Consider the following 25,142-nt stretch of genomic DNA (forward strand, 5'->3'; position numbering starts at 1 on the left):
ACTCTTGATGATAGAATTTGATTTAATTTTTTAGTTTCATTTTAAACATTTGGAACACCATACAGTTTGCAGTTTTTGGCATTTGCCACACATTGCCTTGTTACAGCCGTGGCACTCATTGGAAGTATGATTTCCTTTACAAAACATTTTTAACTGACATTTTTTTCTTTTTTGGCTAGTAACAGTGCTGGTGGTTGGTAAATTCGGTGGTGCTGGGTATAGTACCAGATTCCGGGAGGCAAGGTATGGAGCCCGTAATTCTTCACACAGCTGAAGAATAAACTTACGACGACTGATTTTACTTCCAGTAACTTCTTTATAAATAATCCATGCATTTATTGCACCTAAGTCAAGAATGTTATAAAATACGTGCATTTGCCATCGTCTTGAAGCAACTTTTGTAGTATAAAGACGCGCCATTTGGTCCACTACATCAACCCCGTATTTTGTTTTATTATAAAAACTTACTGTTTGAGGAAGTTTTTTTCCATCGACAGCAACATCCACTGATTGATGTAATGAGCTCAACAAAAGCACATTTTTGTGACTCTTTCCTTGGTATGCAGTAAGTGTTATCTTTTCGTCGCTCTGGAATATATGGGTAACATATAATTCTCCATTTTTACTCTTTACGCTTAGAGGAACTTCCTTTCTGTTGCGATTCAAAGTACCCACAAGACTTGTTGATTTTTTTTGCAATGCCTTGGCCAATTTTAACGATGTAAAGTAGTTATCTGTCGTAACATTTTTGCCCTTTCCCAGTTGATTTTCCATTAACCGCAAAACAAAATGTTCACCAACACTTGTATCTTTCTTGCGTAGATGATCAGTGCCAATATAAGGGTAACCATTTTCAATATATTTTGATTCCACGCATGTCAAAAGCCAAAATTTTATGCCAAACTTATCCGGCTTATTTGATATGTACTGTGTGAATGGGCACCTGGCTTTAGAAGGCAGTAGTTGTTCGTCCACAGTAAGGTTTATTCCCGGTTTGTAACATGCACCACTATTTTCTATAAATCCATTCCAAACCGCTGAGGCTAGAGCAAATTTGTCGGTTTTCAATCGTTCAGATCTCGTTTGCTTTATGTCAAATCTGAGATATTTTATAATATCCTTGAATCTGTCTCGTGGCATAGTTTGCCTAAAAAACTAAGGACCCCATACTGTTGACCACAATCTGTTGGTTGGGAAATTTTTGGCGCCGTAGACTCCTCTTGCGTACATAATAGCAAGGGCAGCCTCCAAAGTTATAGTCCATGTGTCATTTTTCAAACATCGATGTGCTTCTGCAATAGTGCATTCTTTTATATGACGTAACATACTGTCGTTGATTATTATAGATGCCAAGCACTTACCACACAATTGTTCCTCACGTTCCTTTTTGCATACGATGTAGGACCTGATTCCTCTCGATAAATGTTGTGCTGAGCGCGGCGTCCTGTAATGAGCAAACATTCAATGAATATGAAGATACTAAAAATCATAATCTTACCAGGTACTGATCCAGAATCAATAACTTTCCACGTTGTTCCGTCTTTCGATTGTTCGGTGTCTCCGATTGAAATAGTTTTTCCTTGTTGACCTCTTTTTCTCTTGTGACTTGGCTTAGATGCACTTGGATTCACAATAAAATTAGCTGACTCGTGCTGTTGAGTTGTAGAAACAGTGTTTACATAAATTGGTGAGTCTTGTACAATAAAACTTTCTAACTGCTCTGAAGCATCAGAGTCACTTGAATCAATATTTTGTGGTGGTACGTATTGTTCATCGTCTGACTCATTATTTTCTGCAAATTCAGATTCACCTCCCGAAACATCTTCTTGTATTTTTCGTATTTCTTCAAGAAGTTCAAGCTCTGATAGTCCACGACGAGACATCTTTACAGTCGTCTTGAAATTTCACAATTGAACGAATGTTTCAATATTCTAGAAACGAGAGTCAGCAGAACTTAATAAACCGCTCAATAAACAAAATACTTTCAAGGAACAAACAGTATGTAACAAAATACCTTCTAGGAATAAACGTACATAAACATAATTTTACCTATCCGACAGAAAGTTAAAAGAAATCGTCAAATTTTCGAGAAAACGATAATAATTAATACAGGGCCAGTTTGGCCCCTTCAGACTTCTATGGTAGGTTTGTTATAAAATCCATTTAATAAATTTAGTAAACAATATTTTTTTGCGTTAAATAAGACTTTGTATCAAAATATTAAAAGTCATAAAATATGAAATTATTATTGTGTCAAATAAAAGAACTACAATAACTTCAAATCGCAACAGGGGCCAAATTGGCCCCTCCGACTTTCTAGTGTTAATACAATTTATTTTCCAATGTCAAAAATTATTCAGTTTGAACGTGCATAATATTTTTATTTACATTTAAAGCAAGAAAAGTTTGGGTTCCATGAACGGCATTTGGTGCATTGGATCATGTCTTCAATTCTTTTTTCCTCGCAAATTAAACAGAACCACTCATCAACATACATCTCTATAACAACGTCATGTTGATTTGAGCTTGACGCGGCTTCTTATTTTTGGAGCACTTACAAGTTTCTTGGACGATTTCGGTTTAACCTTCCCCAATTTTATTTTTATTTGTTTTATCTGTTCCTGTGCTAACTGTAGCTGTTTAGCTAATTTTAATTCATTTTTATAAGGACTTCCCGTCAAAACCATTGCTTTTTGTGCTGTTTCCTTCTTGGATTTTGGTATCCAGGAAATTGAATCAATTGAAATGTTAAGTTTTGGACTTGCTTCACGAGTTTTTTTAGTAGATCTAGTGGGTGCAGTAGTCATAGCCAAACTCTCTTTAGGACTAGGTAGTTCAGGCCAGATTATTTCGTACTCTACATTAGCTCCTGTTGTAGACCTAAGTGGTTCCTTGTTTGTCTCATTGCCCTCTTCATTTTCACCATCTTCCCTAGTTTCACTGCCTTTATGGTCATTTAAATTTTCAGCCGCACAAAAGTTATGATCTTTGAAGACCATGCGATCAACAGGTCGTTCTCCACTAGTTCGGAAACCATTGACTGCAATTTCAATGTTTGCTGTTCTCACAGAAATTAGCTTCAGAAATCAAGCCAGTTACGTAAAGTTATGTAACACATAATCAGGGGTTACAACGAAGCCTCTTTTCAACTGATTGAGAGTAGTAGCCCTTGAAAGGCTTACAGAATGATCCAAAGGCTGTACGCGATGGGTCACAATGGCAATTGTAGCATTATTACACCGTGCTCTCTAGCACGTAAAATTACTTTAAGATTCGTAGAGTGCGCTGTATGCCCATTCAGTACAAAAAGAACTTTTTTACTACTAATTGATGGATTCGACCGTTACTTGATGCAAATTCATTTTATGTAACAACAAAACACTGAAAACTTTGTTTTCAAACTTCCACAAAATTTATTTTAAATTCTTATCACTACAGCTGTTTCGGCTGATTGCCTTTCTCAAGTGATCTGTTTTTGGTATGGGTTTACACTTTATAGTCTCTAATGAAATAGGTTGAGGAGGGGAAAACTGTTTGTCTCAAGCTGGTCATTCAGAATTATATCTGTGTTTTTTAATTTGTTGATTTTCATAGATTCTAACAAAGATAGCTTAAGGCCTTTATTTTGAATGTGGAGAATTTTAAATTCGTCATTAAAAGAATAATTATGATCTAGAAGGTGAAGTGCGTATGTAGAATCTGTTTTTCTATTATTGAAAGCCCTTTTATGTTCTGCTATTCGTTTATTAAAATTTCTACCTGTTTGACCAATGTAAGTTTTTGGGCAGTCGCCACATTTAAGTTTGTACACACCACTGTGTAAGTGTTTTTTATGTTGGCTCTTGTTGTTTTTAATATATTTGCCTAGGTTGTTATTTGTTCTGAAACCTGTTGTTATTCCTTTCTTTTTTACGTGTTTGGCTATTTTTGTTGATATTTTGCTTGTATATGTAATCGAGCAGAAGGTACTGGGTTTTTTCTCTGGTGGTGGAAATACTAAGTTCTTAAAAACTTAAAACTTAAAAACAAACATGACTTCTCCATATTTCATAAACCTACCCATACTGACACGACTATTCACAATTCATCATCCCATCCCACACAACATAAACTGGCAGCCTATCATAGTATGTTACATAGATTAACAGCAATTCCTATGTCAAAATACAATTTTGAGACAGAATTAAATATCATTAAGCAAATAGCAGTAAACAATGGATACAACGAACAAACAATTAATAAAATGTTAAATCAAAAACTACACAAGAAAGCCCTGAACTTAGTATTTCCACCACCAGAAAAAACCCAGTACCTTCTGCTCGATTACATATACAGGCAAGATATCAACAAAAATACCCAAACACATAAAAAAGAAAGGAATAACACCAGCTTTCAGAACAAATAAAAACCTAGGCAAATATATTAAAAACAACAAGAGCCAACATAAAAAACACTTACACAGTGGTGTGTACAAACTTAAATGTGGCGACTGCCCAAAAACTTACATTGGTCAAACAGGTAGAAATTTTAATAAACGAATAGCAGAACATAAAAGGGCTTTCAATAATAGAAAAACAGAAAAACAGAAAAACATAATCATTCTTTTAATGACGAATTTAAAATTCTCCACATTCAAAATAAAGGCCTTAAGCTATCTTTGTTAGAATCTATGGAAATCAACAAATTAAAAAACACAGATATAATTCTGAATGACCAGCTTGAGACAAACAGTTCTCCCCTCCTCAACCTATTTCGTTAGAGACTATAAAGTGTAAACCCATACCAAAAACAGATCACTTGAGAAAGGCAATCAGCCGAAACAGCTGTAGTGATAAGAATTTAAAATAAATTTTGTGGAAGTTTGAAAACAAAGTTTTCAGTGTTTTTTTTTCTACTATTTGGTTTACAAAATCAATAAAATGCTGGAGCCATTTTACAAAGAGGTCACTAGTCATGTAGCCTAATTCTGATATCTCTACTATACTCCCTAGTGAAGCACCAACCCTCAAATCATTGTTCATTTGCATAAGCTTAAATATAAGCATAGGTGGAACGTAAATTCCTGAAGCACTCGCACAGCAAACAACTGTCGTGTTAACTCCACGTTCTCCACTGGACACTGACTCAACTTGCCTTTTACCTCTTTGTGCAAGAACCTTTCAACATTTTTTCTGCAAAGTGCTGACACCCGTTTCGTAAACGTTAAATATGTGGGTTGCATGAAGATTATTCTCATCAACATTTTTTTCCAGAAAGTCGAAAAAGACGTAAACATTCCTTTTATTGAATCCTTTCGCGCGCGTCATGGGCGTTGCTTGAGGTCCTCTCAGTGATATTATGTCCTTATGACGAGCTTTGAAAGCATAAAACCACTTCTTTCCTGCTATTTGGGATTCTTTATTAAGATTATGTGATATTTGATTTCTCTCTGAAATGTGATCTAGCTCCCTCTCCACTGCTGTTGGTAACACTGCCTCGGCTAAAAGCTTTTGTTTTATCATTTGCCTTTATATTGATCCCCTTAAGGTGACGAAGCAAGGTAGGCTTAGGGACTCCATACTGTCTACAGCATTCATTTAATCCCATGTCTCCATTACGAAATTATTGAAGAGCCTGACTCAGGTCTTCCATATTCCAAGTCCCATATTTGTCTTTGAGCATATAAAACACACAAGAACGATGTGTGTTATTTATTCGTTTATTTATTTTTAAAAATAAGTACATATGTTTTAAATACCCAATGGTATCTAAAGTTGTACCGGTACAATATAGTCAACTCGGCGTGGTACAATATGAAAAACTTTCACTTTATGTAAATAAACTACGATTCCTAACCTAAAAATTGTCCGGCAAAGGGAAACAACTCAGTTTTATACACCTAAATACATGCTTTTCTTGTATTTATGAATCAAAATGGTTTGCACATACCTTTACAGATGCTATAACCTTACGTATGGAACGACATAAGAGCGCTCTGGCTTTCTCATAAAGGATAAATAGGTACATTGGTGGTACAAAATTGGCGCCGGTACAATGTCGGCTACTTTCCCCTATATAATCAAAATATGTTTCTAATGAATTACCACTACCACAAATCACAAACAAAAATATTATTTTTTCATCCTGTTTAAATTAATATTATTTTTTACAGAGAATTTAAAAAAATTCTACAAAATACCTTTTCTATTGACTTCCCCAGATAATCCAGTTGAAAAATAGCCCCTAGTAATTTTTCGATTATAATAATTATTAATATGTATAATGAGGCAAGTTCAAGAGAAATCACTAGAATAAAACTAACCGGTATATTTAGTTTCGTGGACCGTAAGAAGCCATTTGGCAGGCTCAAATTAAAGGACGTTATTCACTTATTGGGTGCAAGAGAGATGCCTCCAAGAATAATCATAACGATCGAGAATACATACCAGAACAACACAATAACAGTAAAATTAGAAGAACTAACTGACCCAGTTGAAGCTGGCAGTGGGATAAGATAGGGTTATCTTATTCTTACTATCGTATTCTTACTTTTTTTATTATTTCATTCATGATCAAGTGAAACCTACATACTTTTACATACCTAATGTATTTTGTCTGCCACTCGACATTATAAAATCTTTCATGAGAAAAAAAAAATCAAAGTTATAACTTTTAAGTAAGATTTTAGTAGCAAAATTATTTTTGGCCATTGTTCATCATTTTAAGTATAAATAAGTTACACCTCCAGAAGGCATGTTCGTTTTTTATTGGTTTCCCGTTTTATCAAATAATATTTCATCGTTACTCACACACCTACAAAAAACAATACATTCAGCAGTTATTCGTTAGTGGTATGACTAGTAACACACAGTCGTACCCAACATTATTGATTCACCAATAAAAATATAAGAACTTAAAACTAGTTTTACTGATAAGGGTCAGTAAAAAACTTGTTCCAAATTTATTTGACTAATAGCAAGTTTTGGGTGTTATCGATTTGGACGAATCACACTGGCATAGTTAGTTATTTTGGAACAATTTTATTTTTAATAAGGAATTCAACATCTTTCGCTAAAGTTGTGCAAGATCTGTTGATGACTTTCACAAATATCGTAAAAGTAACAAATGTATTGATAATATGTTGGGTGATTCTTCTAAAATGTATGTTTACGTAGATTTTCTCTTAGTTTAATAGTTACAGCATGCGACATCTCATTTTCTAAATAATAAAACTTGGATTATAATTTTTCTATGTTGTTTCCCCTAATAGTTTTCTAAAACATTTCTTTCTAGACAAAATAACACTCTATGTAAATTCCAAAGTTGTTATTGCACTTCAGCACCATTATTTTATCACAAATCGCTTTAAACGATATACTTTGATTATTTTTAGAGGAAAGAAGGCCATTATCAACCATCCCCTCCATTACATAGGCCAGTGTTTCAACCTCAAGCAGAAGAATCTGGTATTCTATCCTCAATTTCCCACGGATTCACAAATTTAGTAAATTATTTCGGATAGTTTATAATCGTACTGCAAGAAAATATATCATAGAAAGGTTATTAGAAATAGGTGGTGTACAAAATCATCTACGTTTTAGATATCCTTAAATTTAGTAGGTTAAGTTAACTTATTTATTGTTTTTATTTATATGCACTGTTTTAAAAGTTAATACACGTTGTTACATGTGTTTTTTTTATTTAATACCTTCCTTATCCACAAATTTGACGGTTTTCTGTAGGTATTTTGAACAAGCCAAAAATTTTTTTAAAAAATGCCATAAAATTTCATCCAGCGTGAGTAATACTGGTTGCATAAACTGGAGGTGAGTAGAAAATTTCAATCGCAAACTTGAATTAATTGAAATTGAAAACAAATTTACTCTGCGTGTTATAAGCATTTTAGTTTAAATTAAACTGCATTTTTTTAGTGGTAGGATCTACCATGAATATAATGAATAATTGTTTATTTCGTAGATATGTCGAGTAGTGATCAAAAAAAATTAAAAACAGGCTATACCTACCTATTGCTCAATTAATCCTGGTAATATTCCAATAGTGGAAACCACGTAAAAATGATATTTTTAAAAGAAAATATAATTTAAGTCATCGATAGATTCATTATGACCAGAACTGAGGAGGTATTATACATTCTTATGGTTTTGATATTGTTCGTGAACAAAATATCAGAACTTAAGAACTGCTAAAATGAAAAGAATGTAGAACAAGCTAAGAACACAGTTAGAATAATTTGAGAATACTTGTTATCAGAACTTAACACGAGTTAAAAAATCAATCTTCGAAGCGGTGCTGAACTAACACTGATTCTTCTAGAAGGAAAACGGGTAGGAACTTTACTGTTTGGAATAGAAGTTGATAATGCCTGTGCTTCTAAGATGGCCCGTATCATTCCACGCATTTGTTTGTTTTCTAATTCGAGTTGTTTCTTTTCTTGCATGATTTCAGCACAGTCCACTTCGGCTCTGTTATAACCAGTCCAGAAATTTTCCATGGGCTCCAATTGTTTGAGGCATTGATCTATAAATCCTGAAGATGAGGGTTCTGCTTCTGGTGGTGAAGTTTGTGGATATATGTCCAGTTCATTGGGTTTATCCTGCACTGTTATATGTTGAAGAGTAGTTATAGGTGATTCTGGTGACTCTCTTTCTTGTTCTTTGGTCTCCTTTTTGTTGAGACCTATAAACAAACACAAATAACATTGAAAAAAGTATCATAAAACACTAGATATAAGGTTAATACAACAAACAACCGTCACGCAATGGCCAGGCTTCCGTGCAGGAAACAAAACACGTTTTAACAAAAAGATGATCATTCATCGCATCGTCCTTTCAGGTGTTCCAACAAAAATTGTGATGGTCCAGTGACGATTTCGTGAGGATTATTTTAGTAATGAAGCAAATGCACGTATTCGTTGAGGTGACCTGCGCACTAGAATTTTACTCTTGTTCTTTAAATTTTTGTTCTTTACACTTTCTTTGTAGTAGATTGAAAACAGTGAAAACGAACGGTGATTTTGTACGCAATTAGTGGCTAAAGGTTTTACGCAAAAGGCTAATGTTGATTTTGATGAAACTTTTTCACCTGTAGTTAGGCATTCTACTTTAAGATTGTTAATTGCATTGTCTGTTAAACTAGATTTAGATATATTACACTTAGATGTAACAACAGCTTTCTGATATGGTTTTTTGAAAAAAAAATATTTTTATGATATTACCTGATGGGTTTTATTCATCAAAACATGAAAAAAAGTCTTAAAGTTAAAAAGAGCAATTTACAGGTTAATTCCCTGAAGTTCAACTTTTATTAAATTAAAAAAAAAACGGATTTTTGTGAAATTTATTTATTTTAGTATATTTTTAAAACAAATTTAATCAAAATAAACAATGCTGATCCTAAAGTATATCCTGCAGGATGTGGTATTCTCAAGATACCAGCAGAAACATAGCGTAACAAAAAGTTAAATGAGAAATAAAAACCAGGTAGCACTTTCTTCCTATTCTTCCTATTGTTTTGCATGGAACGTTGCAAAACAATTTTTGTCGTGTTTGAGACAAAGTCCAACATTGCAAGATGAACATTTCCACAGTGTTCTGCTAACATTTGCTGTAGTGCTGCAGTTTGCACATGTCAAAGAAGTAGATGAGAAGACTTTAAATGACCAAAAATATTACTTTATTACTGCATCAGGCATTAACATGCCACATTGCAAAGCTGTGGTTACACCTATAGAGATAAAGGTAAATTTAGACAAAAGTCATGAAGCGAATAGAGATATTTTGTACCAGCAAGTAATAGGTAGTTTAATCTACCTTGCGGTCTTGACTAGACTAGATAATATCTGTATTGTATCTGTATCTGTCTATTGACTATGTACGCGGTCAGTTACTAAGTCAATTTAATAATTGTCATGAGAGTCATTGGAACCAAGCAAAAAGGGTAGGTACTAAAATATTTACAAGGAACTAAAAATTATGGTTTCAAGTTTTGCAAGGATAATTTAAATTTGGAGGGTTTTGTGGATGCTGACTGGGCAGGTAATTCTTTAGATAGGAAATCTTATACAGGATTTTGTTTTATGCTATAGCTTGGTAAAGTAGAAACCAAAGAACTGCAGTTCTATCGAGCACTGATTCTGAGTATATGGGAATTACAGAAGCTTCTAGAGAAACCATATATTTAAAAGACTTGTTTGCAGAGTTGACAGGGAATTTGTATTGTTCAAAGATAATCAGAGTGCGCAAAAGTTGTCGGTAAACCGTACTTTTCACAAGAGATCGAAACATATCGATGTGCGATATCATTTCATTAGAGAAGCCATTGCTGTGAGTTTGGTGAAAATTGAGTATTTGCAAACGACTGATATGCCTGATATTTTGACTACAGGTCTAAACTCTATAAAACAAATTCTTAGATCAGTTAGGTATAGGAAGTAAAATTTAACTGACATTTTGTTTATTTTTAACTGATAATATTTTGTGACAGTGGGAGTGTTGAATAATCCCAAAATATTATATTGAATGGTTGGTATTACTCATCTGTAAAGCTTGGTAACCATGTATACTGTTTCATGAATAAAGTAAGCCTGTGTCTAGAACTCGAAACGTGTTCAAGCTTATTGATTTCATTCTAAGATTAAATACATTAAAAATAAGAAAAATATTTACCTAATTCGAATTGATTATTCACAGAATCCGAGCTACCCTCTGAATTTTCATCTACACCTTCCAAATACTGTCCAACAGAACTACTTTCCACGTTTTTCGCATTCTTGGAAGTACTAGAAAACCATTTTGACAACTTTTCACGTTCAGTTTCTAGTTTCTTACAAGTCTCCACAAGAAACAATATATCGTTTCCTTTTCGAAGTAGATTTTCCATATAGTTTTTGGTGCTAGAAGCGGCTTCCACTAGTAACTTCAATTTTTTGTCGTCGAGTTGCAAATCACGATGAAGAGCGGTACGAATGTTGTTAAATTGTTTCTGTAAAACGTCTAGTTCTTCGTTGAGGGTTGTTAATTGTTGTTCCTGTGCAATTTGAACCTCTTCTAGTTCTTTTTTTAACTGGTCTTTTAATGCCTAGAATCAAATTGCAGAATGATGATACAATGATAATTAAAACAAAACTGAAAGTATCAGCTTTAATGGAGCTATTACCATTATACACTGATAACGATAACACATATTGTTAATTAAACAACGATTTTTGTAAACAAGATTTGAATTAGCCACGGGCTCTTCATTATCTTCTTTAGTAGCAGATATATTCACTTAAAAATATATTGTGTATTCTGACAAAAAACTCACAGTATGGTGAAGATATGTAGATGATACGTAGATGATGATAGGTAGATGATCTAGATGATGTTTTTTTCCTTCATTTGACCTCATAGACCAGAAACACCAAACAAATTTTTGATGGACTTTAAATATAAACAAAAATCAGTCAAATTCGGCATGGAAAAGGAAAACAATACCTCATTATCAGTTCTGGATGTGTTAATCATAAAGGAGGATATAGGATATGAAATTGAAATATAATAATTGAAACAACAAAACACAAGAAGAAAGATAACAACAATATGTCCAAGACTTATTAAAGACATATAAAACTTAAAAAGGATAGTAAACAAATGCATTATAATAACATTCACCAAGGAAACACAGATATTAGTTTTCGCATTTTTAATACAACTTCTAAGTTGTTCTTAATTCTTACGTTTGCAAAAATGGAGAACTGATGATAAACTTCCGTACGAATAACGAACTTACAACAACAGAATAAACAACTCATTTTTTGACCACAAAGACCAACACAAGTATACATTTAATAATATCCGTGGACAAAGATCTATGATAGATTATGTTATAACCAACAGAGATATACATCCATCAAAAATAATCGACGTAAGATGACTCAACTCAGCAGATGTAAGTAGCGACCATAGCCTAGTATTATGTAAAATAAGAATCATCCTAAAATACTTCCCACCCAAGAGAGAGTCGTCAACACAAACAAAAATCAAAGTCAAAGGAGTAAATACGGAATCCACGGAATATTTATACAGAAAAAGATATCAGAAAAGATCATCATCATCATCATCATCATCATTCAATCTTCGCTTATCCACTGCTGGACATAGATCTCCCTCATAATTTTCCATCTATTTCGATCTTGTGCCTCTTGCATCCAATTCCTATGACAACGTTTTAGATCGTCAGTCCAACGTGTTGGTGGACGACCTCTACTTCGGTAGGCATCATCTCTTGGTCTTCATTCCAGTATCCGCTTTGTCCATCTATTGTCTGTCATTCGAGCCACGTGACCTGCCCAGTTCCATTTTAGTGTTGCTACTCTCTCTACTGCATCAGCCACTCCTGTTCTTTGTCGTAGCTGGCGATTTGGGATCTTGTCTCGTAGTGAAACGCCCAACATAGCACGCTCCATCGCCCTTTGACACACACGGATCTTTTGAACTGTTCCAGAGAGAAGATCACCAGAGAAGATCACTGGGAATGAAATATTAGAAAACGATATCATCGAAGAAAGCTGGGAAAAACTGGGAGCAATAGAATCAAAAGGGGAGAGGAAAGTAACGAACACTAACATATCAAAAAAAATACCATGGTTTAGAGAAGAAAGGGAAGACACATTCAGAATGAAACATGAATAGACTACTTTCGATTAATATTTGCTAAAGGTGACAATAAAGAACCACCAACGCCAGAGGTGGCGACAAACAAAGATATAAATATTGAGAAGGACGAGGTAAAGGAAGCAATAAGGAAATTAAAAAATAGAAAATCACCAGGAGAGGACAGAATACCGAACGAACTTCTAAAGTACGGAGGACCAGATCTGACCAAACAAGTATTAAAACTAATCCAAAAAATAATAGAACAAAACAGAATTCCTCAATAATGGAGATCAAGCATCCTAATACCTCTCTTCAAAAAGGGAGACAAATCGGACCCAGAAAATTACAGAGTAATTAATTTAATAAACAGAACACTAAAATTAACAACCAAAGTGATAACAAATAAACTGAATGAAATTATAACACTAGCAGAAGAACAACATGGTTTTAGGTCGGGAGGATCATCGCACAGCACCGATGCTATATTTATAATGAGGCAAGTACAAGAGAAATCATTAGAATACAATAAACTGGCATATCTATGTTTCGTGGAAGGTATTTGATCGGGTCAAATTAAAGGACGTTATCCACGTATTGTACGCAAGAGAGATACCTCTAGGAATAATCAAAATGATCGAAAATATCTACCAAAACAACACAATAAAAGGAAAAGTAGAAAAAGAACTAACCAACCCTATTAAAGTTGGCAATGGAATAAGACAGGGAGATTCCCTGAGTCCTCTATTGTTCAACCTAATTATGAATGAAATAATAAAAAAAGTAAGAACTAAAAAAGGATACCAAATGGGAGAAAAACAACCTAAAATAATCTGCTATGCAGACGACACAATACTACTCTCTTAAAGTGAAGATGATTTACAACGTATGCTGCACCAATTGATTACAACCGCCAGAAAATTTAACATGTTAATTTCCCTAAAAAAGACAAAATGGATGGTTACAACAGCAAATATACTAAGATGTAAATTGGAGCTGAAAGGTCGAATAATAGAACAAGTGATGGTGTTTAAATAGCTAAGCATTACATTATCTAGCTGCGAAAAGCTCGAAACTGAAGTAGAAGATTAAGTGAACAAGATCAAGAGCAAACAGAGTCGCAAGCTGTCTGAATGAAACAATATGAAGAAATAAAATATCGGGAAAGAAATGAAAGGCAGAATTTACAAAACAGTCATTAGATCAATAATGACATACGCGGCAGAAACACAACCTGACACAGAGAGGACAAAAGGATGTTAGAAACAGCAGAGATGTAAAATTATTGGTAAGACACTATGAGACAGAACTAGAAGTACATATATACGACGTAGGTGCAAGGTGCAGAACGTCAAGAAATAGGTAAGAAATAGAAGAGTAGAATGGAACGATCATATAAGCCAAATGACAACAAATAAAGTAGTAAAGACGGCAAGAAACGGTTCCCCAATAGGAAGACGATCAGTAGGAAGACCACGAAAACGATGGAACGACCATTTACTGGAGGCAAATTGAAAAACAGTCATGTCTATATACAAAGAAGAAGTAGAAGAAGCAAAACAGTATAATTTTTTATATAATTCAACAAGGTGAGTTTACATAACATTATAATGCCTAACCATATAAAGTTTAAAAAATACTAAAAATGGATCACGTCATTCATTATCGACCCACCTTCAATTCCAAACTAAAGTAAATGTCTAACTGTAAACTATGTTATAAATTATAATTAATTTAATTGTTTGTTTCACTCATGCTACACATACATTAAAAACAGAGAATTAGACAGATCCCAAATATGCAAACATACCTGGGACAATGAGCACAGAGCGCAATTAAAAAATGCACAATAATCATAAAAGAAACGGTTAACAAAAATTCTTTTAGCAAATCAAAAAGAATGACAAAGGTTTTACCTCTTCTTGTTGAATTCGTTCCTTATTTTGAATAACTTCGATTGCTGTTTCGGAATCAAGGATCTTGAGCTCGGCAAGATGCATCCGTCTTGGATCTGTTCGTTCGATATATCGTTGTACCGTAGCTTCGATGTCATTCCAAATGAAACTGCAAACCTCTTCTCGAGCTTGTCGCATCTTATCTATTTTCGACTGCAGCTACAATTGAAAAATATGTGAAAGTTAATTTTTAACTGAAATAAGTAAAAATAGTTTTAAAAGATATGCCTTGTACAACAATAAACTTACTAAAAATCTTTTTGGGTTTCTTTTATTGTTACATTTCTCATTTCTTGATCCTTGTCAGGGTGTTGTGACACTATAAATATTGTCAGCTTGCTGTCTTCAGTTCCTGCGATCCTGTGCCATATATACGGCTTCATGTAGGGATTTTCTCACCAAAGTCTTCATTTGGTCTGCTCACGTCTGTTAAATATGCAGTAGTAACGCAGCTTGCTGGTGCTTGAAGTAAAATAAGTCTCCCGGTCGAAATGCTTACTTATATATAAGTTCTTGTGATAGTTTTCCGTGTTATTGAAAGCCTTTAAGCCTCATCTCTTTGCTTTAGACTGTTCAGATATTTTTCTATTTCTATTGATTATCTGATTTCAGTTTTTCTTTTAATTTCAATATAAGCTAGCACCTTCGTTTGGTTTAGGTCTATTGTATGTCCTGTATTAGAGACATGTTGTGCAAGGGACGACGTTTTTCTCCCTTTCGATGGTATTTCGATGTTACAAATACAAAATAACATACATAATATTATACTCTCTCTCTCTTGTCGTTTCCTCATTGCTGAGGATCGTGATTTCCTACAATGCGGGCTGTCAATTCTCTCCATCTCTTGCGATTTTGGGCTGCTCTCATGGACTCGGAAAACGTCTCTCCAGTGGCTTTCTGTACTTGATCTGACCATCGGATAGGTGAGCGTCCTCTGCCTCTACGTCCTTCTACGTTTCCGCATACAATTAGTCTTTCTAAGTTGTCATTGTCTCTTCTCGCAATGTGGCCAAAAAACTTTAAAACATTTGCAAGACACTAAGAGGAGAGTCTAGTCTGAATGTTTAGCTCTTCGAGAATCGACTGATTGGATCTGTGCTCCGTCCACGAGACGCGTAGCATTCGTCTCCAGCACCACATTTCGAATGCGTCAATCCTTTTCCTATCCTCTGATTTTATTGTCCATGTTTCGGCACCGTAACTGAAGATTGAAAAAATGAGTGTCCGTACCAGTCTTATTTTGAGTTTTTTGGGTAAAGAGCGGTCCTTCCATATTTTTGACAGTCGACTCATCGCGTTCTTGGCCATCCCTATTCTTCTGCGAATTTCCGTATGGGAGGAGGCTGCATTGCTTAAGGAAGATCCTAGATACGTGAACTCGTCTACTTTCTCGAATTGATTTAGGGCGCCTGTTGTTTGGAGGATATTTGCGTGGTCCACAATCATGATTTTTGTTTTCTGATTATTAATCTTGAGCCCACACTTGTTGCTTTCGGTTTCTACTCTCTTTATCAGTCTCGACATCTCCTCTTCAGATGTTGCTATCAGTGTTGTATCGTCTGCGAATCTTAAGTTTGAGATCTTTTTTCCTGCAATGGAGATGCCGCCTCTCCATCCATCGAGTGCGTTCCTCATTATGTCATTATGTATTCTCCATATAAATTGAACAGGTCTAGAGATAATATGCACCCTTGTAGTACACCTCTGCTGGTTTTGAAGGTATCAGATTGGTGGTTTTCAATTCTTATTTTAACTGAGTTATCTTCGTATAAGTTTTTAATTAATATTGCCAAATGATCTGGAACTCCCATCTCATGAAGAACTGTCCAGAGAACTTCCCACTTCACACAATCAAATGCCTTTTGGTAGTCTAGAAAACAGATTATTATTGGAATTTTAAATTCGCGGGCCTTTTCTATGAGCTAAATATTATACAAAATAACAAAAATCAAATCAAAAACAAATAACAAAATAATCGGAGTCTTCGAATCTGCCAGACACTGGGGGCCGTACTTCTCCATTCGATCGTTGATGATATAGAAGTATACTTCCTTTCCATTTTTGTTATTCCCTCTGTTAGAGCTTTCCGATTCTTTAGTGACAATAGTGCTGCCTTTACTTCATCCAGTGTTGGTAACATTTCAGTTTTAGCTTGCTGGTACTGTTTTTATTCTTATGTCGTTTTTAAAATTATTATTTGCTTATCCTCTGCAAGTACTTGATCTGCATCATCTTTTATAAATCCTGTAATGTTTACCTTGCTACTCTTTAGTATTTTTAATATCGTATTAAACTATCTAGACTGGCCGGTTTTGTGGTTAGTCTCAAGTTGTTGTATTCGTATTTTGTTTTTTCTTACATCTCTAATTCCCACTCAGTACAATTTCAGTGTATTGCTCATTAAACTTACTATTCTTTGTTCTTTACATTCGTTAGCGTTGTTTGTCTTAGGGATTACAATGGGAATAGAAGACGGAAAAACATCCGGTATTTCTCCTGTTTCATAGAACCTATTAAAAAGTTTGATAAGCACATGTGCCTATATTGTCTTCGTTTAATAACTTTAACAGTTCGACAGGCTTCTCTTCCGGACCAGGGGCCTTTCAGTGTTGCATATTTTTGAGCGCATATAGTAGTGTAATTCTTGTAGGTATTCCATTTCTCAGTATTTCTCGTTCAACTAATTTTCCTTTGATCGAAATTCTAATTATAAATTAATTGGGTTTTTGTAATACATTAAATGTAACAACAATAGAAGACCTTAAATTTTTAACCAATATACACAAACAGCTTAATTTAACAAGTTTAATGGAATAATGACCGGAAGTATCAATATTGTATCTGAAAGAAATTGATTGACAAATTGGTTTCGCGTTCATTATTCGTTCCCGATCTCGTTAGTGTTTGTTTATCGTGTTAATTTAGCATAGATCCTATTATTATTGAAACAAATCAGCGATAAGTGAGCTTCTTCTCACTATAAAATAAATATCTGCTCTCGTGGTTTGCATTGCACTTGTTCTGACTGTGTTCAACCATGGAATATTTTGTTGTATTTTTAGTGTTATGTGTTGTGGGATCTTTAGAGGTAAATAAGAAATAGTGTAATATTTAGTGCTATATAGTTGAGTATGGAAAATAAGGTTAGAGTTTTGAAAGAAAGACGTTTTAAAATAATATTAAAATTATAGTTTTAATAGTAATTTAAAATACTCATTTGAAAAAAATATACAGTAATGATACTTTGCTACTACCTTATCGAAATTTGTTTTCGTATAATATCCAGTTGTATTCTAAATGAATGCTTGCTTTCAAATCCTACCCAATTTTAATCTGATCTAGATGTTTTATAGAAGGATTATTTCGAAAATCTTATCGTACAACAATAAGATGATTATCTGTGACCGCTAACAGCTAATAAGGGATAATGATCTTCCTTCATGCTTTATAGCCTCTTAGATTCAGCTAAGGAAATCACTGGCGACAGAAAGATAAAATTATTTTCCATGGCGAAAGATTCTTTGGTTCTATACAGAAGTTAACTAAACAATATATTATAATAGTCTCCCGTTTTTATACCGCTGTCGCGGCTTTGGGAGTATAGCAGGGTAGTCTGCTATATCTAGGGCCTACGGTATACAAGGAAGGTAACATAGCCAGTGCTACGCTTCAACCGTCTATTATTACCCCTGGTTTTACCCAAGGTACTCATTTTTATTCAGGCTGAGTCGACCTGGGGCCTATAGACATTTTTAAAAATGTCTAGTTGTTCTTGCCGGCGGTAGGATTCGAACTCCGGACCACCGGCTTGCGAGGCAAGCATCCTACCGCTTGCGCTACGCAGGCCCTAAACATGCAAAGAAAAAAAACTGACCTGAAATACATGTCAGCGAAAACAAACGAAACCAAGCATACGGCAATTATAAGACAATGAGAAATGGAAAACATACACTTGCAAGAAAATCGAACGGAAAAATTTCTCAAATAAAATAGGGCCCGATTTTTATGGTTGACAAAATATGGCGCTTTACAAGAAGTGAAATAATGGACGTGAAGTAATTAATACAACCGAAACACATAGAAATTGTATTGACTATCTAAACCAGCTGTATACAGAGTGAAAACAAATGACAGTAGAACCAGAAACACCAGAAATTACAACAAACGAATAAGTTAATACAATCATATAAAAATGGTATACAAAATGAACTGCTGAAATAATATGGAACAGTAATGATAAAACAACTAACAGCATTAATTAGCAAAAATATAAAACACAGTCAAATACAGGAAGAATCAGAAACTGACAAATCAATCCTACTATTCAAAAACATTTATAAAAAATAGCCAGATATATACAAAAGTATAAATACTGATAAGAATTACAGGAACTACGCTGACAGACCAAAAAAAGCTTAAAGGCGTGGCAGCCGTAGCTCAGTGGCTATGTTACTGGATTAACAAGCTGGAGGGCCTGGGTTCGTATCCCGGCACCGACAAAAATTTAAAAATCTCTAATTTAACTGAGCTGGCACCGTGCTTCGGAGGGCACGTAAAGCCGTCGGTCCCGGATACGAAAGTAGTCGTTAGGTCATGTTAGGGGCGCTTGCGCGACCTGAAAACCCTAACACTAGACCTTAGCCAGAAGGTTACACGAACTTTACTTTAAGCTTAAAGCTAAGCTTTGTCTTAATATCAAAAGAAAATGTAACGTACAGTGTATAAACGAGTGAAAAAGAGATAAATCGTATCAAGGTTTAATGTATTATATACTTTGAATTATTTTCGTTTATCTTCTTTCATATATTTCAACATTTCATAAGCTTTTTTATCATATTTAGGATCTTTTTCCTTATTAATTTTTTAATTTATTATTTCAGTTCTTCTTCATGTTAATTTCTGTTCGTTCTCGTTGTACTAGTGCTTTTCTGCTACTTAGGTCTTTATTGTCCTGGGAAGAATGAAAATCATGATGTCTGCATATAAAGATGGAACATGGATCCACAACGAGAAATATGGATCTAAACTTATACCAAACAATAAGGAAGAAAGAAAGTAAGGGAGGCTGGGAAGAGAAAACGTGGGAATCCACACGCCGGCAGCACTGGCAGTTGAGATATCAAGGAGAATTATGGAGTTGACTGCAAGAGAAAAGGATGTGACGATCCCGCTCCTAGATAAAAAATAACAAGCAGGTGGGCCCACATCAACACCAAGCCAGAAAAACAAAATGGAGTGGTAATCATTAGCAAAAGCAAAGAAAAACCTTTTGTGGATCTAATGACAGCAGTAAAAAACAAACTGACAGGAAGAAAGGACATCCATATAAAAAGGATCAGATAGACTAGGAACCAAGGAATACCACTGGAGCTGGAAGGAGGACGGGAAATGGCGGAATAAGTAAAGAAACTCCTCTCTGATAATATATGCATGTCGAGAGCGGTAGCAAAAGGGGGCATCGTGGAGAGAAGAAGCCTGGTACAGAAAATCCCACCCAATACAACGGAAGAGGAAACCCAAAAGGCCACAGAGGAAGCAGCTGGCAAAGAGCGAATCTGTAACATTATAAAAATTTTTTTTGAATATCGATGTGTTGCTAACGACGGAGCCACATCCAACAGCGGTGAGAAGAAGAGGATGGTTTGTGGATACGACTGAGAGGGCTGCTATACGAATCTAAAATAAGAAATATGCTGCTGTGATATTTCTCCAAACGTGACAGTGGGTGAGTATGAGTGCTGGGAGATTTTAACGCAAAAGCAGCGGTGTGGGAATCTCCCACCACCGACACTCGCGGCAGGATACTGACTGACTTTGTGGGTACTCTGCACCTGATGGTACTTAAAACAGGTCTGAAGCCTACGTTTCTTCGAAACGTAGGGGGTCGGATGCGGCGATAGGAATGGATGAAAAGTATACTTGGAGCTGATTAAATGGAGAGTGAGCATGATGCAGGGACAATCATGGATGGTGAAAAACCTGGTGATAGTCAATAAAGAAGCGATGGAAGGAAGCAGGATAGGTGACCGAGATGTTAACAGGATGACATACTGGTGGGATGCAAATATCGAGGTACTGAAAAATAAATGTATAGCAATAAGAAGAAGGTTAACGAGAGCAGGGATCAACCCTGGGGTCATCGAGGAGATCGAGGAAGAGTACCGATCAAACACAAAAAAAAAAGGTACAGGGAGCCTTTTTGTTGACAGTCTGTAGATAAATAAAGGTAGTGCTTCGGAAGTGATGCCGACCTTACAGCGACCATTCCGCCTCCGGATCGCTGGATGATAGAGGAGAGAGTACGAAGAACGAGTCCTGCACTAAGGTCAGTCAGGCGGCGTCCTGGACTGAGATCTGAGTCTTTTGAAAATTCCAGACCCCCCTCTATAAAGACGAAAAAAGGTCTTCATTGTCATCTAGTTTATTTTTACTGCATGATAAGTTTTATAAAAGTATTCTTTCCATCTTTTCATAATTGATCCTTCCTCTAATAAGATAGTTGCCTTTTCTAGGTTTCCTAGGTCTAATTTTAGTGCCTTTCCTTTCTTTTGGTGTCTTGCTTATAAAAATGGGATTAAATATTTCCTTTATTATCTCTAATTTTAATTTTTCTCTAAAGCTCCTTGCTTGTTTTTTCTTTTACTTAGAATACACATTAATTCAATTTGCAATATTCGCTTTCTTCTTTTGCTGTATTAAAAAATGTTATTCTGTAGGCTCTTAAATGCGAATTTGGAAATAAAAACGGAGAGAACGTTCGACAAGCACTAAGTCAATGTTTAAACGGTAACGAAACTGAGCATTTCTGGAAAATGGCAATGAACGATGAATCGGAAGAGGGTTCGTCTGAAGAAGATAGCCATTCCATGACGAACAGCATGAACGGTAAGCAAAAGCAATATTAATAATACTAAATATTCAGTAATCTGTGTCGGCTTTTATCAAATAACTGGGTCAGAAATTATATTTATTAGATGTTTCGGCTTGGTACTAACTTGTGTTCAGAATAAAATTTTCAATTAAAGTAACTATTTGTCTTTTATTAAAACTATTTTTTTCTTAATTAACATATGGCAATCATTTAATTAAAAAATATCATGAATTCAATTACAACTTTGTGCAACTACAAAAGAGTAAAACATAGTATTTCTTTACTATAGTATAAATCAGATTTAATAAGCCTAACGGGAATTTAGTAGGTAGAAAAAGCAGCAATAAGTATTTTACACAATAAAATAGTTTAAAATTTCTCATTTGAGACAGAAAATAAATGATACTCTTTGAAAATTAAAAAGCAGTGTTATGTTTTTGTATTGTTTGATTAAATTCTGCTTAAACAAAACAAGTTTGTCTTATTTTAAATTAAAATGAATTTTGAGAACGTTCTATCATTGGGAACATCTTTATATTAATATATTTTCATGATTTAAGGTTCCAACTCCAGTACAAGCGCTAAAACAAAAAGAGCTGCCGATAAAATGGGTAAATCAGGAACTAATACAGATAGTAACACAACTGAGGAACCAGTTAATGGAGACACAAACGAAGCTTGCATTGTTCAGTGTGTTTTTACTAATATGGATCTGGTAAAATATATTTTTTATTCATTAACATATACCATAATGTATTTTCAGACTTCAGATTGATCTATATATACATCTCTCTGATCAGCCAGGAACATCGATCTTCAATTATAATCCTGGCTATCTTTCTTCCATCGTGATCTATATAAACTGTAGGACGATGAATAATTAATGCAGCCCATATCATAACTTGTAGACTACTATATCGACGAATACCCTGTACATGCCTGAATCTCTCTTGTGGTCCAGGTCCTTTCAAAAATTTTACTTTTTTGAATCAGGGTAGAGACAAATCCTAGCATCATATGTAAGTAACATAGAACTCCATTCTTGTAAGCCCCAGTACACATGTTATTGTGCCTAACTTAATCTGAGTCCACAATTTTCATGACGTAACACGGGAATCCCCAATGGACGTCTGGCGTACAGGTCAGTTTCATCTAATCTATTCTTCAAAATTTGGTCACACACGGTAATGTTGTGGGTATATTCTAAGACCCCATAGAGTTCAGGTGCACTTATAATATGCACATTTAGAAGAGCTTATCCTACCACATATCGATCCTATAGAGGAGTAGTTGCACGTTGATGACCTCCATGTCTTTCAGTGGTATTATAAATTGTTCATATCGATGCCACAATCGCGTAATCACGCTCCGTGATACGTCACAATGACGTAGAACAACAGCTTCTGAAAGACTACCCTGAATCATATTCACAACACTTACCATTTGAACATGTTTGAAATGCTAACGCTTCATCACTACCGTTGCGTTTAATAATCTTGTTTTAGTAAAATTTTCAAGTAAATACAGACTATCTACAGAATATTTGAAAAATTATTTCTTTACTATTTGAAGCAATTAATTGTATAAATTTGAGGCACTGTCACTTTTGCCTTTATAAAACAGTCCAATTGACAGATTAATTTACAGGGCATACCTTGATTTTTAGAGAACAAGTATTCCTTGAGATTTTTAATTACTGTATATTTGTAATTTGATACTGTACTTTTATTTTCAGGTGGACAACAAGGGTATACCAGACCATTCTAAACTTCTCGAAGCACTTTTGAAAACAGCAACATCTCGAGAATTGCGCAATTTTTTCCAGGATACGGTAGATCAATGCTACCAGGAACTAAACGAAGGTAAGTATAGCCCACAGGCTCTAAAAGTGTCAAAAGAGAATGACATACTAGGGCTGTCCGATAAGTACTTATCTTACAAAAGAAAAACGAAAATGTTGGTAAAGTGGCAATTTATTGCTTAACATAGTCTATTTTTAGCTCCGTACCCTTGACCCAGTTATGCTCTAACTTCTTTAACCCGTCTGAAAAATACGTTTCCTCGAGGTCTGCAAAGTAGGCTTCCATGGCAGCGATGACTTCCTATTTCAACTTAAATTACTGCCAAGCGAGTTCCTTTTTTTAAGTTTGGAAATAAAAAGAAGTCACACGGGGCCAAATCTGGAAACTATGGCGGAGAGGACAACAGTTCTTAATCCAATGCGACCAATTTTGCCATGGTAACGGTGGAGGTATATATCGGTCCGTTGTCATGTTGGAAGAGCACTTTTTCTTCGCTAAATGGGGTCTGAGAACGAATAGATAAGCTATACAATCCTGGTTTAATGTGCACACTCCATGACCGTATAATTGGGTTCCTATTACCATGGTGAATCATACCATATTGTCCACCTCCTGCTTTTGACCGTCTGGTATGCTTTTTATCGTTCTTTATAATACGTTTCTATCTTTTTCTATGATTTACTTTCTCCGTCTATCTATTGATTCCCATATATATTACATCGTTTATAACTTACTCCTTTCTCTTATTTTGGGACTTTCTTTATGCCAATTCACGGCTGGTGTTCATTTAGTAAATATTGTTCATGGTCTTCTTTATTCTTTCTATGCACCTTCTCAAACCATAGTAGTCTACAGGCTTTAACTACTTTGACTATCGCCTCGTATTATTTTAGCCCTCTAATTTCGCCACAATCCATCTTTACAGGTCATCAGATAGAAACTGCAAAGATCTCCTCATCAACCTGGCAAAAAACAATAAATTGTCTTTAATACTAATGCCGATTCTTCCAATGTTCCCGTATATTTGGCTATCGAAGCAATATTATGGACATACTTAATGATTTTTGTTCATTTATGTATAACCGTTTCTTTAATACCTATTTTTCTTATAAGTACTTCAACGACCAAATTAAAAAATTCTGACGAAATCGCATCACCCTGTCCTCAATTTATTCGTAAACTTTCTATTTCCCTTTCATATTTATCCTTGCGAATTTTTAAACAATGTAATTTTTTGTTGAAATAATTGTTTTATTATTTATGTTAACATGATCTATTTTTAATTATAGACAATAAAATGGATAGCTGTTCTTTTTCATCGAAATTGGTCAAATGTTTGGTAGAAAAAGGTAAAGAAAATTGCGCTGACTGGCCCGCTGGTGGTTTGCCGTTTTAGCACTTTAAATGGGTTTTATAATAGGCTGATATGTATATAATTTATGTTATTGTTTTAAATAAAAATTTAAGTTCGCATCTACAAGTTATTTAAAATGATACGGTTTGTCTAATTTCTTAAAAGATGCCTTACTCTGGCTGAAAACATCAAAAGGATTTCATAATTTTATTACATATACTTGACTGTTCAGGGTCTGCTAAGAATCGCCAGGTAGAAGAATATAAAACGATTTTAAAAAACGATCAGAACACAGGTTCATAGAAAAACGTTTTGACAGTTCAACTTTTGATAAAGGCGCTGCGCTTGTTGAAATTTCTAAAATTGTTTGTGTTTTTTAAATGTAGGTAGGGGAAGTGTGCCTATGTTGGACCCCTGCCTATGATGGACCCCGTGCTGTAATTTTAAATATGGCGCGGTTACATGCACATCGCTGGTTGCCGCTTGCGCACGAAGTTTGTAGTTTAGTATTTGCAAAGTTTCAGACCC

At 34.8% G+C, this 25,142-nt stretch overlaps 3 protein-coding genes across 8 annotated transcripts in view; 2 read left to right on the top strand and 1 right to left on the bottom strand.

Moving 5' to 3' along the window:
* The window catches only part of LOC140439131 (carboxypeptidase D-like), a 66,001-nt gene extending 58,331 nt beyond the window's left edge, over positions 1-7,670 (top strand). For 2 of the 4 annotated variants that reach the window (XM_072528840.1, XM_072528842.1), the window contains one exon: positions 7,373-7,511. Coding sequence is in view for 2 of the 4 variants with exons in the window: in XM_072528839.1 (XP_072384940.1) it covers positions 7,373-7,501 (129 nt within the window). In the remaining 2 variants the exon portion in view is untranslated. Of the gene's footprint in view, positions 1-7,372 lie in introns of all 4 variants that reach the window. The other 2 variants (XM_072528839.1, XM_072528841.1) reach the window with 1 other exon arrangement.
* Positions 7,671-7,799: 129 nt separating this feature from the next.
* The window catches only part of LOC140439130 (dynein regulatory complex subunit 2), a 50,648-nt gene continuing 33,305 nt past the window's right edge, over positions 7,800-25,142 (bottom strand). For all 3 annotated transcript variants that reach the window (XM_072528836.1, XM_072528838.1, XM_072528837.1), the window contains exons 4-6: positions 14,549-14,746; positions 10,665-11,076; positions 7,800-8,676 (exon numbers count right to left, since the gene is read on the bottom strand). In XM_072528836.1, the coding sequence (XP_072384937.1) occupies positions 8,264-8,676; positions 10,665-11,076; positions 14,549-14,746 (1,023 nt within the window). In that variant the 3' untranslated portion in view covers positions 7,800-8,263. The remainder of the gene's footprint in view (positions 8,677-10,664; positions 11,077-14,548; positions 14,747-25,142) is intronic.
* Obp59a (Odorant-binding protein 59a) lies at positions 17,496-24,740 on the top strand. Its single transcript, XM_072528843.1, has 5 exons — positions 17,496-17,675; positions 21,304-21,472; positions 22,019-22,173; positions 23,194-23,320; positions 24,550-24,740. Exons 1-5 carry the CDS (start codon positions 17,625-17,627, stop codon positions 24,654-24,656), a joined length of 609 nt encoding a protein of 202 aa, XP_072384944.1. The 5' UTR covers positions 17,496-17,624; the 3' UTR covers positions 24,657-24,740.

Source organism: Diabrotica undecimpunctata, chromosome 4 (assembly GCF_040954645.1).
Source record: "Diabrotica undecimpunctata isolate CICGRU chromosome 4, icDiaUnde3, whole genome shotgun sequence".
In the NCBI taxonomy this organism is placed as follows: Eukaryota; Metazoa; Arthropoda; class Insecta; order Coleoptera; family Chrysomelidae; genus Diabrotica; species Diabrotica undecimpunctata.